At 46.8% G+C, this 13,802-nt stretch overlaps 1 protein-coding gene across 1 annotated transcript; it reads left to right on the top strand.

Annotated features, from left to right (window-relative positions):
• The first annotated feature begins 9,636 nt into the window (after positions 1-9,636).
• Positions 9,637-13,522, top strand: LOC142592700 (uncharacterized). The gene has a single exon (XM_075704277.1). The coding sequence runs from the start codon at positions 9,853-9,855 to the stop codon at positions 11,257-11,259; it is 1,407 nt and encodes a 468-aa protein (XP_075560392.1). The 5' UTR covers positions 9,637-9,852; the 3' UTR covers positions 11,260-13,522.
• The last annotated feature ends 280 nt before the right edge of the window (positions 13,523-13,802 follow it).

The following is a 13,802-nucleotide window of genomic DNA, read 5'->3' as shown; positions in this document are numbered from 1 at the left end:
GACTCCTCACCAGCTTGCTCCCAGACTGATTGCCGTGCTCGCTTCGAACGCCTCCGATCACCCTCTCCACGTCGCCGATCGCTTTCCCCTATGCGTCGACGACCCGTCTCTAACGAAGAGGGAAACTAGACGACGCGTTCCTGAAGCAAGAACTGCGCAACTGTCGACATGCCGAAGTCCTCCTCCTTTACCTGCCAATGTCGTTGATGTGTTTATCGAAGATGTCGCTGCAGTCGCCCTCGTCGATACCGGTGCCGCTATTTCAGTTATGCATGCCAGGCTTTGCTGTTCGCTTCGTAAAGTGACGGCGTCTCTGTCTGGATTGTCGCTTAGAACAGCGAGTGCTCAACCTATTCGCCCTACCGCTGCTTGTGCTGCCCGTGTGACCATACAGGACGTTTTGTACACGATTGAATTCATAGTTCTTTCATCGTGCTCCCACGCCGTTATTCTAGGATGGGATTTTCTCTCACGCCATAATGCCATCATCAATTGCGCTGGGGCTGAGATTGAACTTTTACACCTTGGTGGCCTGGCCTCCGTCGATGCTCATCCTGCCGCTAAAATTGTCGTGAAAGAAGACACCTGTATTCCCCCGTGCTCTTCAGCATTCATGCCAGTCTTCTGTAGTACCATATCCGACGGGACGGTCTTCTTCATGCCCTCTCTTCACTTTGTTACCCGAAAAGCGCTTCCTTTGGCCTTTGCAGCTCTTGACCTTGCCGCCGGCGTCAGCACGAGGCCCATTTACAATCATCTTTCATCGCCGCTATCACTGCTCCGCCGCGAACGCCTTGTTTACGTCGAGTCGGTCGATTCAACACGAATTGTCTCCGTCCACCACGAAGTGCCTTCTACTGCCGTCCATGAACTGAGTGCCCTCTCCGTACCCGACTCAACATGGACTGGTGTGTTCAGCCCATTCATCGCTGAAGATCTGACGCATTCGCAGCGATCTCAACTTCTCGCAATCCTTCAGCACTTCCGTCGTTCTTTCGACGTTGCTGAAACATCTCTTGGCCGTGGATGGACGGTCGAGCATTACATCGACACTGGCTCTCACTCACCGCTGCGACAAAGACCATATCGCGTGTCGGCTACGGAACGTCATGTCATTGCAGACCAGGTCGATGACATGCTCCGTCGAGGCGTCATTCAACCTTCCCAAAGCCCATGGTCCTCTCCCGTGGTCCTCGTCACAAAAAAAAGGACGGTTCCATCCGCTTCTGTGTTGATTTTCGACGGTTGAACAAGATCACGCTGAAGGACGTCTACCCATTACCACGAATCGATGATGCTCTGGACTGTTTGCAGGGAGCCGAGTTCTTTTCTTCGCTGAATTTGCGGTCAGGCTACTGGCAGGTTCCGATAGCAGAGGCCGATCGCCCGAAAACTGCCTTTGTTACACCAGACGGCTTGTATGAATTCACCGTCATGCCTTTCGGACTTGGCAACGCACCTGCTACGTTCGAAAGAATGATGGATAATGTTCTGCGTGGCCTCAAATGGAAAATCTGTCTTTGCTATCTTGACGACATTGTGGTGTTCGCCCCTGATTTCGCAACACACCTGCTTCACCTCCAGCACGTACTCACTTGCTTGACCAACGCCGGGTTGCAACTTAACCTGAAGAAGTGTCGATTTGCTGTTCGTCAGCTGACAATTTTAGGCCATGTCGTGTCAAAGGAGGGCATTCGCCCGGATCCTGAGAAGCTACGTGCGGTTACTGCGTTTCCAAAACCTACCACTATGAAAGAGCTACGCAGTTTTATCGGCCTCTGCTCTTACTTCCGGCGATTCGTTCGAAACTCACGCAGCTCTTTGGTGGTGCTGGAGATCTCTCATCATGGTCTCCAGCGTGTGACGACGCCTTTACAACCTTGCGCCGTCTTCTCATGACGCCACCCATTCTTCGCCATTTTGACCCTCAAGCGCCAACCGAAATCCATACCGATGCAAGCGGTGTAGGCCTTGGCGATGTGTTGCAACAGCGTCAACCTGGCCACACAGAATACGTCGTAGCATACGCGAGTCGCACGTTAACCAAGGCGGAGACCAATTACAGCGTTACAGAAAAGCAGTGTTTGGCCATTGTGTGGGCGCTTGGCAAGTTTCGCCCATATTTATACGGCCGATCGTTTGGCGTAGTGACCGACCACCACACACTATGTTGGCTGTCGACGCTCAAAGATCCATCGAGCCACCTTGCCCGCTGGGCATTGCGAATCCAAGAATATGACATCCGCGTGGTTTACCGTTCCGGGCGAAAGCACTCCGACGCTGACGCGTTATCCCGATCGCCGCTTCCCCCGAAGGCCAGTCACGACTCCTCCTGCGAGTGCACATTATCCTCTCTGGACGTTGACACTATCGCTGCTGCACAGCGTAATAATCCCTGGACTGCATCTCTGCTCGACCTTCTCTAGGATACGTCGAAAGTTCCGGCGTCACGTACGCTTCGGCACCAAGTTCCTCATTTTCCGATTCGAGACCAGCTACTATATCGAGGCAACTATGCCCCAGAGGGACGCACCTGGTTACTCGTCATTCCGAGAAACTTGCGATCAGAGCTCTGCTCCTCGTTCCACGTCGACCCTCAGTGTGGGCACGCGGGAGTCTTCAAGACCTACGAAAGACTTCGACACCGCTATTACTGGCGGGGAATGTACAATTTCGTTCGAAAGTTCGTCCGCTCTTGTCATGAGTGCCAACGCCGCAAAGCGCCACCGCACAACTCCGCGGGCGAACTCCAGCCTTTACAGTGCCCATCCCGACCCTTTGATCGCGTGGGCATAGATCTCTATGGGCCACTTCTGTTAACTCCTACCGGCAACAGGTGGATAATCGTTGCGGTAGACCACTTGACCCGTTATGCTGAGACAGCTGCTCTACCAAATGCTACAGCGCAGGAGGGCGCCAATTTCTTACTTCGCCGTTTTCTTCTTCGTCATGGAGGTCCACGTGAACTTTTAAGCGACAAGCGACTTTTAAGCGACTTCTTATCTGAAGTCATCGAACTGCTTGCTGAATGCGCTATTGTTCATCGTAAATGCACTGCTTATCACCCGCAGACTAACGGTACCACGGAACGCTTTAATCGAACTCTTGGTGACATGCTCGCCATGTATGTCTCACCTGATCACTCTAACTGGGACCTGGTTTTTCCGTTTGTCACCTACGCCTACAACACTGTGATTCAGGCCACTACCGGATTCTCACCCTTTTACCTTCTTTACGGCCGTCATCCTTCGCACACAATCGGCACCATTCTGCCCTACCGGCCGGACCCATCCGAATGCCTGCCGATCTCGGAAACCACCAGACACGCCGAGGAATGTCGCCAGCTGGCCCGCCGATTCACCGCGGACGACCAGAGCCGTCAAAAAGCCGTTCACGATGCCCAGAACTCGACTCCCACTTTTCTCCCTGGCGCTCTCGTCTGGTTTTTAGTGCCACACCGCACGCCTGGGCTCAATTCAAAACTCCTTCCGAAGTACGACGGGCCATACCGCGTTCTCGAGAGAACATCACCCGTTGATTACCTGGTTGAGGCACTAAGCCGCCGTCCGACATGCGACGTCGCAACCGCGAAGTCGTTCACGTTCAGCGTGTCAAGCCGTATCACCATTCTACCGTCCTTCCAGAAAACTAAGTCGCCAGGATGGCTCCTTTATTTCCGCGGGCCCATTGTAAGGAAGATGACGAACGTGCGCACAGAGTCAGCAGCATCAAGCGCGCAGCAGAGGCTCGAGCTCGGGAACTGCTCGGTGCATCCCAGGACCGGCGGTCGCTACGAACCCCAATAAATCTCCTTTATAATATTTATTTTACTACCTTTCAAATGTTTTTTTTTCTATAACACACGTGTTGTAAGCTTTGTGATATTGTTTCTGTGTTTTAGGACTGATATTTTTTATGTTTGCAAAAAAATTACGCATCTTTATACCATACGATAAGTTGTGCATCCGATTTATTCTTTTCTAGTACAAATTCGATGCATGTTAACTTACCGCTTCATGCTTTTTTACAACGCTTGAGAAATTCATTGTGAATTTGATGTGAAGTGCTAGTGCACAATGCCAGGGTGACCAGGACCAGGGTGACCAGGGTGACCAGGACCTTGTCAGGCTCTTGCCTTTTGGCTTGGCGCCTTCTTTTCGTTGAGAAGAAAATAAACTTTCACAATATAGAGGGTGTTTCAGCGAACACTTTCAAAAATTATTTTTTAATTGCCAGTGGCCGATAGCACAATTCGAGTCCATGAGCTGGTCTACTCGAAGAGGCGGACATTGCTTGCACAAAAATTGAACAACGTCATTAATTACCAAAAATTCACTAATTGAGCTTTTAAGTAATTACCTTATGGCACATGTTGCACTTATTGTGCGCACAATTGCCGCGCGACTGGCCGCTCGAGGCACTTTGTGTTCGCGGGCTTCTTTCACGCTCGGAAAAACACTCCTACGTAGCACGTTTTGAGCAACGGAAAGCTGTATCGGGAGTTTTTCATGTCGCTCTACATATTTCTCATTGATGGTTTTCATATAACTATAATATTTGCGAAATTCATTATTTATTTTAAAGAATTATCTAAATCAATGGAATGAAAAGAAAAATATTTGAGTATCCCCAAGCGACGGCGAACAACATTTCTGTCCAGCTACGTGGCGTTCGCATATTTTAAGCTCTGGCTGAAGTTAGCTGGGACACCCTGTATAGCGATGCCTTCTGAAAAGAAAAAATGAACTGTTAGGAGGGTGGCAGGGGGGGAGTCGGCGCTCTGTTTTCTCTTACATCCTTCTCATACACGCTTCATAATGTCACTTTCGCTTCGCACATAATGCCTTCAGTCTATGCAGAACGCCTGCGTATACTGGAAGTCAGACCGAGGCCCTTAACAGGCCCTTACCTAACCCAGGCCCAGGTCTTCAAGCCCGATTTCGGCCCTGGTGGGCATCCGGCATAACCTTCCTCCGCCCTCAAATAAATAAATAACTATAATAAAGAAGCACGCCCATTTATTTATTTATTCGCAATACCTTACAGGGCCCAGAGGCCATTGAGTGAGGGGAACGAACAAGGATTATTATAAGAAATGCAAAATATGCAGGTAAAAAAAAGGGGGAAAGCATTGCACAGGGCTAGTACTAAAAAGCAGTAACAAACATAAGAGCGAAGTACAAGAAATAACTGAAGTATACAAATACAGCACAAATATCTGACACATGACTAAAAAAAAATAATAATAAAGCAGGGGTTTACAAAAACACAATAGCCAAAAAGGGCGATATTTTATACAAGAGAAGGTTTAACGTCACGATGTCACTGGAAAGTATTCGCGCAGCTGATGATGGAATGATTGATGGTTGCGTATGGATGCAATATTATCGGGAAGATCATTCCAAAGAACGATGGCACGTGGAAGAGCTGATGAATTGAAGGCTTGTGTTCTTTCGTGTATGCGCTTGATGCTGTACTGATTAGGTAAACGGCTCGAAATGCGTGACGGCGCTTCCAGAGGTAACGCAGATTGCCTGATGCAGGGGTGATATTTATGAAATAAGCATAAAGGAGCGATTGAACTACGAATATGTAATGGCTCAAGAGAGATATCAAGTTTTAACTGTGTTACGCTCGAAAGGGGGACTGTAGTTAGGTGTAATGAAGCGAGCGGCTCTATTTTGTATGGATTCTAGCTAGTTTAATATTAAGTAGTTTTGATATGGGGACCGTATGGATGCCGCATATTCTATCTGTGGCCGCACAAGTGTTAGGTAGGCCAGTTTTCGAACATCGTTTGGAGAATTCCGCAGGTTCCGGCGTAGATATCCCAGCGTCCTTGAAGCTTTCGCACAAATCGTGTTGACATGCGTGGCCCATGAAAGATTATGCGTGAGGTGAATACCTAAATACTTGTATGATGATGCCTGAGACAATACCGTGCTATCTATGAGATACGAGGAGTTAGAATTGGTAGGCTTGCGGCTGAAAGAGATAACCTTGCATTTATTCGAGTGAAGTGTCATTTGCCATTTATTACACCAACTGGAAATTAGGTTAAGGTCACTTTGGAGGGCGAGATGATCATCCATGGAATAAATGGAGCGGTAAATGATGCAGTCATCATCAAAGAGTCGTAGACGAGAAGATATGTTAGCGGGCAGGTCGTTAATGTATGTGAGAAACAATAAAGGGCCAAGAACGCTGCCTTGAGGTACACCTGAAGGTACGTCACAGAGTGATGAAGTAAAACTGCTAACTGTTGTAAACTGTTGGCGCGCAAAGAAAGAAATTTACGAATTCATGACAGTGTAAAAGAATCTAGGCAAACAATAGAAAATTTTGAAAACAAACGGGGATGTGCAACGCGGTCGAAAGCTTTAGCAAAATCTAAGAAGATGCAGTCAGTTTGTAGGTTAGCGTCCATGTTAAAATGCAAATCAGTCGTGAATTTTAGCAGTTGAGTATCACAAGAAAATCCTTTTCGGAAGCCGCGCTGTTCAGGAAAAAGGAAGGGATTATGTTCGAGGTGGACTGTAAATGTGAAAAGCGATAATGTGTTCGAGTAATTTACAGCAAATGCATGTCAGTGAAATTGGACGGTAGTTTTCGGGTGAATTTCTGTTTCCGCTTTCAAACACAGGGACGGTCTTGGCAATTTTCCAGTCGGTAGGGAGCGAGCCAGATGATAGTGATTGTTCGAAAAGGAGGCAAAGAATTTGACTAGAAATTGATGCAGTACTTTTTAATATTTTAGAGTTACTGTTGTCAACACCAGCACTTGTAGAAATGTTTAGGTTATCAATGAATTGAGCGATACCTTCAAATGTGACATTAATAGGGGCCATATATTGCCAATCGTTATCAGGTACAACGTGTATGTTGTAATGATCCTCCCTTGTGAATACTGATGCAAAGTACCGGTTAAATGCATGAGGGCATTCACTATTGGTGAGTGGTAGATGGTCATCATTGGTCAGTGAAATATGATTACTAGCGCTGTCGGGAGATATCACACGCCAAAACTTTTTGGGATTGGATTTTAAAAAAGAGGGGAGGTCGTGAGAAAAATATTTATCCTTAGAAACGCGAACAGCAGAACAATAAGATTTTAAGCATACACTGTATTTTTCCCAAGCCGATGGTGTGGACAAGAGTTTGGCCTTTTTGTAGAGACGTTTCTTCTGATTTCGATGACGACGGAGAGCTTTTGTAAACCATGGTTTAGATTTGTCATTTGAGATAGAAATCAAGGGAACATATTTGTATACTAGATTATTTATCATGTTCTTAAAAAGCACCCAGTTTTGTTCAACAAACCTATCCAAAAATGAGGGCAAGAACGTTTGAATGAAAAAGTCATTAAGCCTATTATTCATTTCTTTATAATCGGCTCTATTATAACCGCGAATTTGCCTGGTTGTAGTACCTTGAAATGCTAATGGGACATTAAGCTCTAACTGAATAAGCTTGTGGTTACTAAGACCATCAAAGTACTGAACTTCGCCAATCGTTTCAGGTGCACTGCAGAAGACAAGATCTAAAACGTTAGAAGCGCGAGTTGGTTGATTTATCGCTTGAAAAAAATTGAAGTCTAAAGTAAGTCTGATAAGCTCCGCTGAGGTGCGACACGAGGTTGACAAATTCTGCCAGTCAATGTGCGGGAAGTTAAAGTCACCAACCACGTAAATGAATTCAGCTGGGCATGTTTGGACGGCAGAAGTAATACTGGCCTGAAGTTTCGTAATGAAGGAGAGATCAGAATCTGGCGGTCGGTAGCAGACGCCGACCAATACCTTGACCGATGCCGTTGCACAGGCGGCCCACACTACATTTCCAGAGAAGAATCACTATGTACGTGGTATGAAGCAAGCGCTTTCTTGATGGCGATAAGGACACCGCCACCTCTCTTAACGGAGCGATCACGCCTGTATATGTTATAGCTATTTTGTTTAGGGAAAATTTCATTGTGCATTACATCTTTATGAAGCCAGGTTTCTGTCAGTGCTACAATATCGCTGTTAGTATCATCCAAAAAAGAACACACTTCATCACGTTTGGGAAGCAGGCTGCGGATGTTAGTAAATGATAATGATAGCTGTGCACTAGTGCTAGATGGCCTAGGCAGCTCCTGAGTGGATTTGCTCTTGTCTAGCTATCTAGCTGATAGCACAACTGAGTTAGTCGTGTTATCAAAGACGTATGTTTTGTTGTCAATGCGCCGTTTATCAGCGACCAATTTGCTCTTCTTATTCTGGTTTCTGGCGAATTCTAGTAGTTTCCGCCTAGCTAACCTGGTCGGCAAAGAAAAATCTTCGCGAATAGAATAATAAGAGTCTTCCAACTTGTGCGCGGATGCCAGAATTCGCTGTTTGTCTTTAACGAACGTTAGTTTTGCAATGATGGGCCTTTGCTTGTCAACAGAAAACTCCCCTAACCGATGTACGCATTCAAACTGGGATTCGGTTACAGTGATTCCTAGATGATTAGGGCTAAATGTAATTATTTTCTGCTCCGAGCCATCCCAGTTATTTTCGCGTCATCCTGAAGACCAAAGAACTGCAGGTTTGACCGACGCAGCCTGTTCTCGGCGTCGTCACATTCAGTTAAGTCGCCCATGCTTTCAGTTAAGCCCAGGCACGCATACAGCTGTAGCCTCAAGTCTCTGCAGCACCACCAGAGAAGTACTACGGGAGCGACTACAAAGGACGCAGTGAAACAGAAACTTCGGTTTCTGCACTCAAACCATGGCGAACATTACGTAAGTAGACTGCAGTGTGCCAAATGCATGGCCTTTGAGATTTATTACTAACATAGTTGTTGTATGCGTGTAGGAGCAGCAATTGTTGGGTTCTCGTTGCCACACGGTAGTAACGAGGTTCTAAAGCGATACGGAAGTACGTTTTAGAAAAAAAAACAGTACAATTTAGTACCATAAGAACGAATCCCTTCATGTGAGATATTTTTGTGGCTTCCGAGACTAGGACGTTCCATTGTTGCTAAGGCACAAACCGCACAACGCACCACAATTTCAGAGGTTATGCTTTACATCTGCGTAAAACATTTGTGAAGGCACACGCAGTAAAGCCTTTTTCTTCAAGTACATTAGTTTATAGCACAATATTTGGCACACTACGTCAGTTTGTTTACAAACAAGTGTGTTCGAGATACAGTCATTGGGTTGTTTCCGTGCACTCCTGCGAAGCATCAAGGGTAGCGTCGCAGTGGAACTAAGCTTTACCGTAAGAACAAGTTACTCACACTATTTAACAAAGTGGGCATAATACTAACAAAGCACGAATATGCAGCGTTGCGACAGCACTCAAAACCAACATTGAATTTGACATTACAGTTACAATACAGTACGATTGTTTATGCTAAAGTCCTGCTAGAGTACTAATGCGAAAAAAAACAACGTACTCTAACGTGTCAGCCAGAATGTTACACAATCGTTACTGGTTGATTTCTTTGGAAGTAAGTTTTTTTGTTTCGTGATAGAGCACAAATTAGTAAGGTTCCGCTTCCAGGTGGCGCTCACATGGTTAGCATTGTGCAGTATAATCGAATGCGTTAGTGCGCTTTAGTGTGTGTATTTGTGCCAGTTTTACACGACTGTAGTGAAATAGAACACATCTTCTGTGCTGATGAAGTTTTGAGTCTGACGTCACTGATACTCAAAAGCGTACCTAGAACCCGACCTGGAATTCGTGAAAAGAGCGCGTCCGTGAAAACAACCCGAAATCAAATGCAACAAAGCGAGCGAAGCGAGGGTGCGCGACGTTGGTAAACCGCGGTAAACTCTGGAGACTCTGTCACTCTGTTAAATCACTGTTTGACTCGCACAAAAGCATTATGGCAACCCATCGCTACACGTGCGTCGGCTTTTCGGCCAAAATAGACTGGAAGAGTATCGAGTTCCTGCTACCCATGCCCGTCTACCGCATCTGCAGTATATGTGGCGTGGTTCCCGACATGATATTTAGCCTCGAGTGCGGCCACGTCTTTTGCACCACGTGCATGAACGAACTGATGTTGAACTCGCCCGTCGTCGTCTGCCCTTTCGACAAGGGGAGCTTCGAAGAAGGCCGTGTAAGCCGCGACTCGTCATCTCAGGCGTACGTCACCGGTTGCAAGTCCTACTGTCTCAACAAAGCGAACGGGTGCAACTACGTGGGCCCCGTGTCAGATATGGTCGAGCACTACTACTCGGAGTGCTGCCACCACCTCGTCCACTGCCGCTCGTGCAAGAATCCCGTCGCCAGAATGAACGTCTTGGCTCACTTGCGGGGCGGCTGCAAGTCGGACGTGCTGGCCACGAACCAGGCGCGGACGTCGTCCGCATCCGCTAGCGGTGGCTCCGACGCCGACGGTTCTCTGTCCATGCTTCTGAGCAAGATCGAGAACCTGGAGAACGTCCTTCTAACGAGGACAAATCACCTCGAAGAAATGCTGCGCGAACGGATTAGCGTCGCTGCGCAGCCGCCGCCGGTCCTCACTGACGAAGTCGCTGGGACGACAATTGATTCACGGCCGGACACCACCACTGCGGTAGACACTACCACACAGGGCGGCGGAGAACGACAGCAGCCCGACGTCGTGTCGGCGTCTTCGACGGCTCCGTCCGAAGAGAACGCTACGCCTGTATCCAACCGTGACGCTGCGGTGGCAGACTCCTCGAGCCAATCGAGAGATCAGTCGCCCTCCGAGCCTCTCACGAACGGCCTCAATGGCGAGCCCGAGGCTGTGGTTGAGTCAACGACACCTTCAGATGCTGCCGAAGCGCAGCCCAGCCCAGAACCGAAAGCCTTTTTCACCTACGTCTGGGTGATCAAACCCTTCCGCAAGTACCGTAACGCGCCCCTGCAGGTCTTCACGAGCGACGTACTCACTGTGGGCGAAAACGGGTACAGGATGAGGCTGGAAGGCAAGTTCCACGACCTGGGCGACTCGTCTCTTCACCTCGGGCTCTACATGAGGATCGTCAGGGGCCCCAACGACGCCTCGCTCGAATGGCCGTTCAACCGCAAGTGCTCCTTCGTGGTCCTCCACCATAAGCAGCGCCCCAGAGACGTAAGCTACGACGTTTTTGCCCAAATGAACGTCGAGGAAAGGCAGAACGCGGCCAACACGGTTCTGAAGCGACCGAAAAAGAAGGATAACGACAGCATCGGCCTTGACAGGTGTCTGTCGGTCGCGCAACTGCTGCAAAGCGGGTTTGTCAAGAACAACGAATTCAGGGTGCGCTTCATTGTTGAGTGAAGTGCTCGCCGCATTTCGCGAAGAAAGACCTGTCGGGATGCGATAGACTTGCTTCCAGCCTTTGGACTGTTTTCTCGAGAGCGGTGGTGACAAAACCTTTTTAGCACACGTCCATCCTTTTTTGTTGTTGCTGCCTCATCATCGGTCACATGTCGAGAGCATCATATTGTTTTATTTGGCTGCTTGGAATGGCTGAATATGGTGACTACTGTTGAGTGAATTGCTAACGGTCTTGCTTGCTGTGTATTTGCCATCAAAAGCACTGACACACCAGACCGTTTCACCAAAGCAGATGAAATGATGTAGAAGTTATGCGGCAGGCAGGCACTGCTAGTTCAGAAGCTTTCTTTTCTCTCTTTTACTGTTTCGTTATTTGTTCCCTAACTGATTGCCTGAACTGTGATCTGCATGATAGCCAGACATGTCGACCATGTGGTACAAGAATTGTGATTATCTGTAAGCTTACATCATTGAAGGTGTACCTTTCATCAGTCGTTTTATGTGTTTATCACCACCACCTCATGTGCAATGGGGGTTCTACAGGAACACGTTGCAAGATGAAGTTTCACTGCTAGACTAATTCTGTTGTGAGCTTGATATGATGGTTGAACTTGATTTGATGGTTGCAGGTTCTATTGAATAGATGGCTTGCACTGATGTTGCTGCCACCTTTCTGGCAAAATGTTTGCACGCACTAGTCTTACCTGCTATTCCTCGGTAGTGCAGAAGAGACTGAGTGCCTCACCCAAATGGTGGAAGTGACATTATATGCAAGCCTTCTTTTATACATGTCATCATTTCGGAGGTTGTGAGCACTTATGGATTGATGCACAAGTTGGAACGTTCGACCTTCCATGGGTTCTTGCTGTGGGTTTTGAGTAAGGTGGATCACTCGCTGGTTATGAAAACATGTGAGCTTACGCTTGGCCACTGTATCTTGGTGGTTTGCTTGCTATATGTTAAAGTAAGTACCTTTCTCCAGTGGAGTAATCGGGCCAAATGATGTCACCATCATGTCTTGCTTTTCGTCATCCTACCCATATGGGAAATTAAAAACAATAGAAAGATTACATTGAATGAATCAACATAATTGTGGGCTTGGGCATTCGTTGCACCAACCCTAGTGATGAACCTTTGCTGTATTCTGTGACAGCTAAGGTGGCGTTGGCACATGACATCACCAAAAGTCACTGATGGGCTCTTGGGAGTTTCTGGCGCCAGGCTTGGTGCCTTGTTGTGCAAATGCCAACTGTTGTTTCAGTGTTTGTTTGTGCTGTCATCATCTTTGATGCTACAAATTTTATGCAGCAGTATTAAGTTTCACCATGTTTTGGCTCATGAACAAGGTGTCTTGCTTCTCTGACAGAGATGGGCGACATCACTATACCAGAACTGTGGCCTCCAAGATGTGTTGTATTGTGTGGTGTAGATAACACCTCTAATTGCAGAGGCCATGCCAGACAGTTCCAGTAATATTGACAAAATATGAATTTGTGGAGCACTTCTTGACAAATACCACCATGACAACACCTTGCTCCAGGTTGCATTCTCTCGCATATTTGCTTTCCATCATTTTCATTCTAGTTTCCATATGTTTTCACTGCACAAGGGACCCAAAAGCAGCTCTGTGTAATTTAAACATCAGCTACACATTTTGCACTGAAGAAAATGTGGGTTGTATTCCCAATCAATCACTTTCAAAGTGTACTAAAAGTGAGATGGGATAGGAACATTCTCCCATGTCTCACACTGTTAGAATACTGCAAGTTTGTACCAACTAAGCAAAATCAATGCATGATGTTCTTGAAGGTATCATTTTGAATTTGCATTCATTGAAAAAACCTGCAGCCAGAAGGATGCCTGTTTTTTCACTTAGGTGTTGTGTTGCTTGTTACATCGCACAGAAGTTACATACCCCTAAGTGATCTACCGTGGGTACGGCCTGAGCTGTGTTGCTGTCTTACCTTGGTAAGACTTTATTTTCGTGCAGAATTTCAAATAGTGCAGATGAATCTCTTTCCTTATTTCTTCTCCTTCCGTTTTTTAAATATCTCTTTCTTCAGCTGCATGGTGCATCTTGTGCTTCATTTGTTGTCTGTGTGCCCTGTTTTTAGTTCCTTTGCTTTGAACCATAAGCACTGTGGTGATCAAGTATCACTTACACTTTCTTTTGCATCTGTCTGTTACATTGCCCCTGTGAATTGGCAGTGCCACAACAGGACTGCTTTGTTTGACGAGGCTAAATAAAAGCACAAGGAATGCACCTGTCTCGCATTTGTCTAGTACAAGAAAACAGAAGCCTTCTGCCTGGAAACGAATTTCAATTACTTCAAATGAAATAATAACAAAAATTGGCACAATTGACACTAAGTAAAACCCAGGAAGGGCCACCGATTTATGAACACATGGTAGTAGCGGGTGGTGCTTAAATACTGCCGACTAGTGAATGGCTATTGAAATGACGTATTTGAATTGCTGTCTGAAACAAACAGCTACTGTTTGATTTTAAGATTACTTTTAAATAATTTCAACCTTTTCAGTAG

Source organism: Dermacentor variabilis, chromosome 9 (genome assembly GCF_050947875.1).
Source record: "Dermacentor variabilis isolate Ectoservices chromosome 9, ASM5094787v1, whole genome shotgun sequence".
Lineage (NCBI taxonomy): Eukaryota > Metazoa > Arthropoda > Arachnida > Ixodida > Ixodidae > Dermacentor > Dermacentor variabilis.
This window is presented reverse-complemented; position numbering and strand designations above follow the sequence as displayed.

Excerpts from the sequence above, each read along its gene's own strand:
- LOC142592700 (XM_075704277.1), top strand. The coding sequence starts at position 9,853 with ATGGCAACCCATCGCTACACGTGCGTCGGCTTTTCGGCCAAAATAGAC.